The following is a 1,636-nucleotide window of genomic DNA, read 5'->3' on the forward strand; positions in this document are numbered from 1 at the left end:
TTTCTTCATGTGAAAATGAATGATGAGAAATATTGTTAAACTTCAGAATATTTTTCCAAAGGTATGCTATTTGTAAAAAATAAATTTTAATTAATAGAATTAAAAAAAACAATATATTATATGCTCAAATATTATAATATTTAAGTAATATCATATTTGTAATAAATGTTTATCCTGAATTATGTATATTTTTTACTTTTTCATGGTAATAATTATATATTTAATGTCATTAAAATATATAATGATATACAACATAATCTAATGTGAATCTAATAGAATAATTAAATATTAAAGAGATATCATAAAAACAAATTAATGATTTTTAAGTAGTGATAATTTTTATTTATTCTATAATTGTATGTTTATGTATTAAATAATACATGAAAAGATATATAGAAATTACGAAAATAATATTAAATTATTCGTTATTGTATAATATAATTAAAATAATTCCATATAATAATATTGTTTCAATAAATAATTTCTTTCTTATATAATATTAAATAATATATCTCTTAATAATATACAATTTATTTTTTTAATGCATTACGTAAATAATGCTGTCATGAAATATACGTTAACATAATGAGGGAATATTTATTAATTAATATATAGATTTATTTTAAATTTATTGTACATAAAAAATCAGAATATGTGATTTTAAGCTACTTATTTCTTATGAAAAAATATATGTAAAATTACTTGTTTTACTAATTGTTGTATAATTCATTACTTAATTGCTATGGCAGATTCAATAATTAAGAATGTATGTTTATTATTAATATGCAAAATAATTACATATATCATATCATATGTTATTATATTATTAATTTTTTTGTCATGAAATTTGTTTCCTTTAAAAAAATCATATATATATATTTACATATTTTTAATTTTTATTTTAAGGAACCCTTTTTAAAATATATTTGGAATAGATATAATTTTGATGAAAATGTGGCAGAGATTGTAGATAACAGCGAATTTTCTTCCTTATGCAATAAAGTTGATACTGATACCTATAACCATTCAAACGAACCAAAAAATATTTGTATAAAATTTTTAAGAAATTTGAAGGAGCTTAATAATATAACAAAAGAGGACCATTTAAAGCGCTGTAGCAATATATACTATTGGTTATATTATAAAATAAAAGAACATAATATCTGTGTTCATACTTTTAAGAGTATTATTGCCGAATCAAATGAGCTAATAAAACAACAACAAAATATTGATGGCTGTTATAATGATAAGCTCTATGAAAACTTCGATGAAACAGAAAACTTAGTAATGTTACATATATTTAATAATAATTTTCATGTTATTCAAGAATTATTAAACAATGAATGTGATTCAAATAAATGTTCTTGTAAAAAATTTATCAAAAAATGTGTAGATTCATATAAACATATGCGTAAGAAACATTGTCCAACAGAGAAGTTTGCGAGTGACAAAATGCATACCTGTCTTCCAGTAAATAACTTTAAAGAAATTATGAGGCATTTCTTTCGAAGAAAAATAATAAATATAAATTTCCAGAATTATCTTCTGAAGCTTCTACGGATATTATAGATTGTATCCCATCAGAAAATGCTGACTCAGTTTTAGCTCCTACAGTACCAAGCAATCAATCAGAACA

The 1,636-nt window shown here is 20.4% G+C and overlaps 1 protein-coding gene across 1 annotated transcript; it reads left to right on the forward strand.

Moving 5' to 3' along the window:
• Positions 1-906: 906 nt before the first annotated feature.
• PCYB_005600 (hypothetical protein) lies at positions 907-1,569 on the forward strand (the record flags this gene model as incomplete). Its single annotated transcript, XM_004227981.1, has 1 exon — positions 907-1,569. A coding segment is annotated over one exon (663 nt), but the record flags the coding sequence as incomplete, so codon positions are not given.
• Between the last annotated feature and the right edge of the window lie 67 nt (positions 1,570-1,636).

The sequence above is a fragment of the Plasmodium cynomolgi genome (genome assembly GCF_000321355.1).
Source record: "Plasmodium cynomolgi strain B DNA, scaffold: 0773, whole genome shotgun sequence".
NCBI classification, from domain to species: Eukaryota; Apicomplexa; class Aconoidasida; order Haemosporida; family Plasmodiidae; genus Plasmodium; species Plasmodium cynomolgi.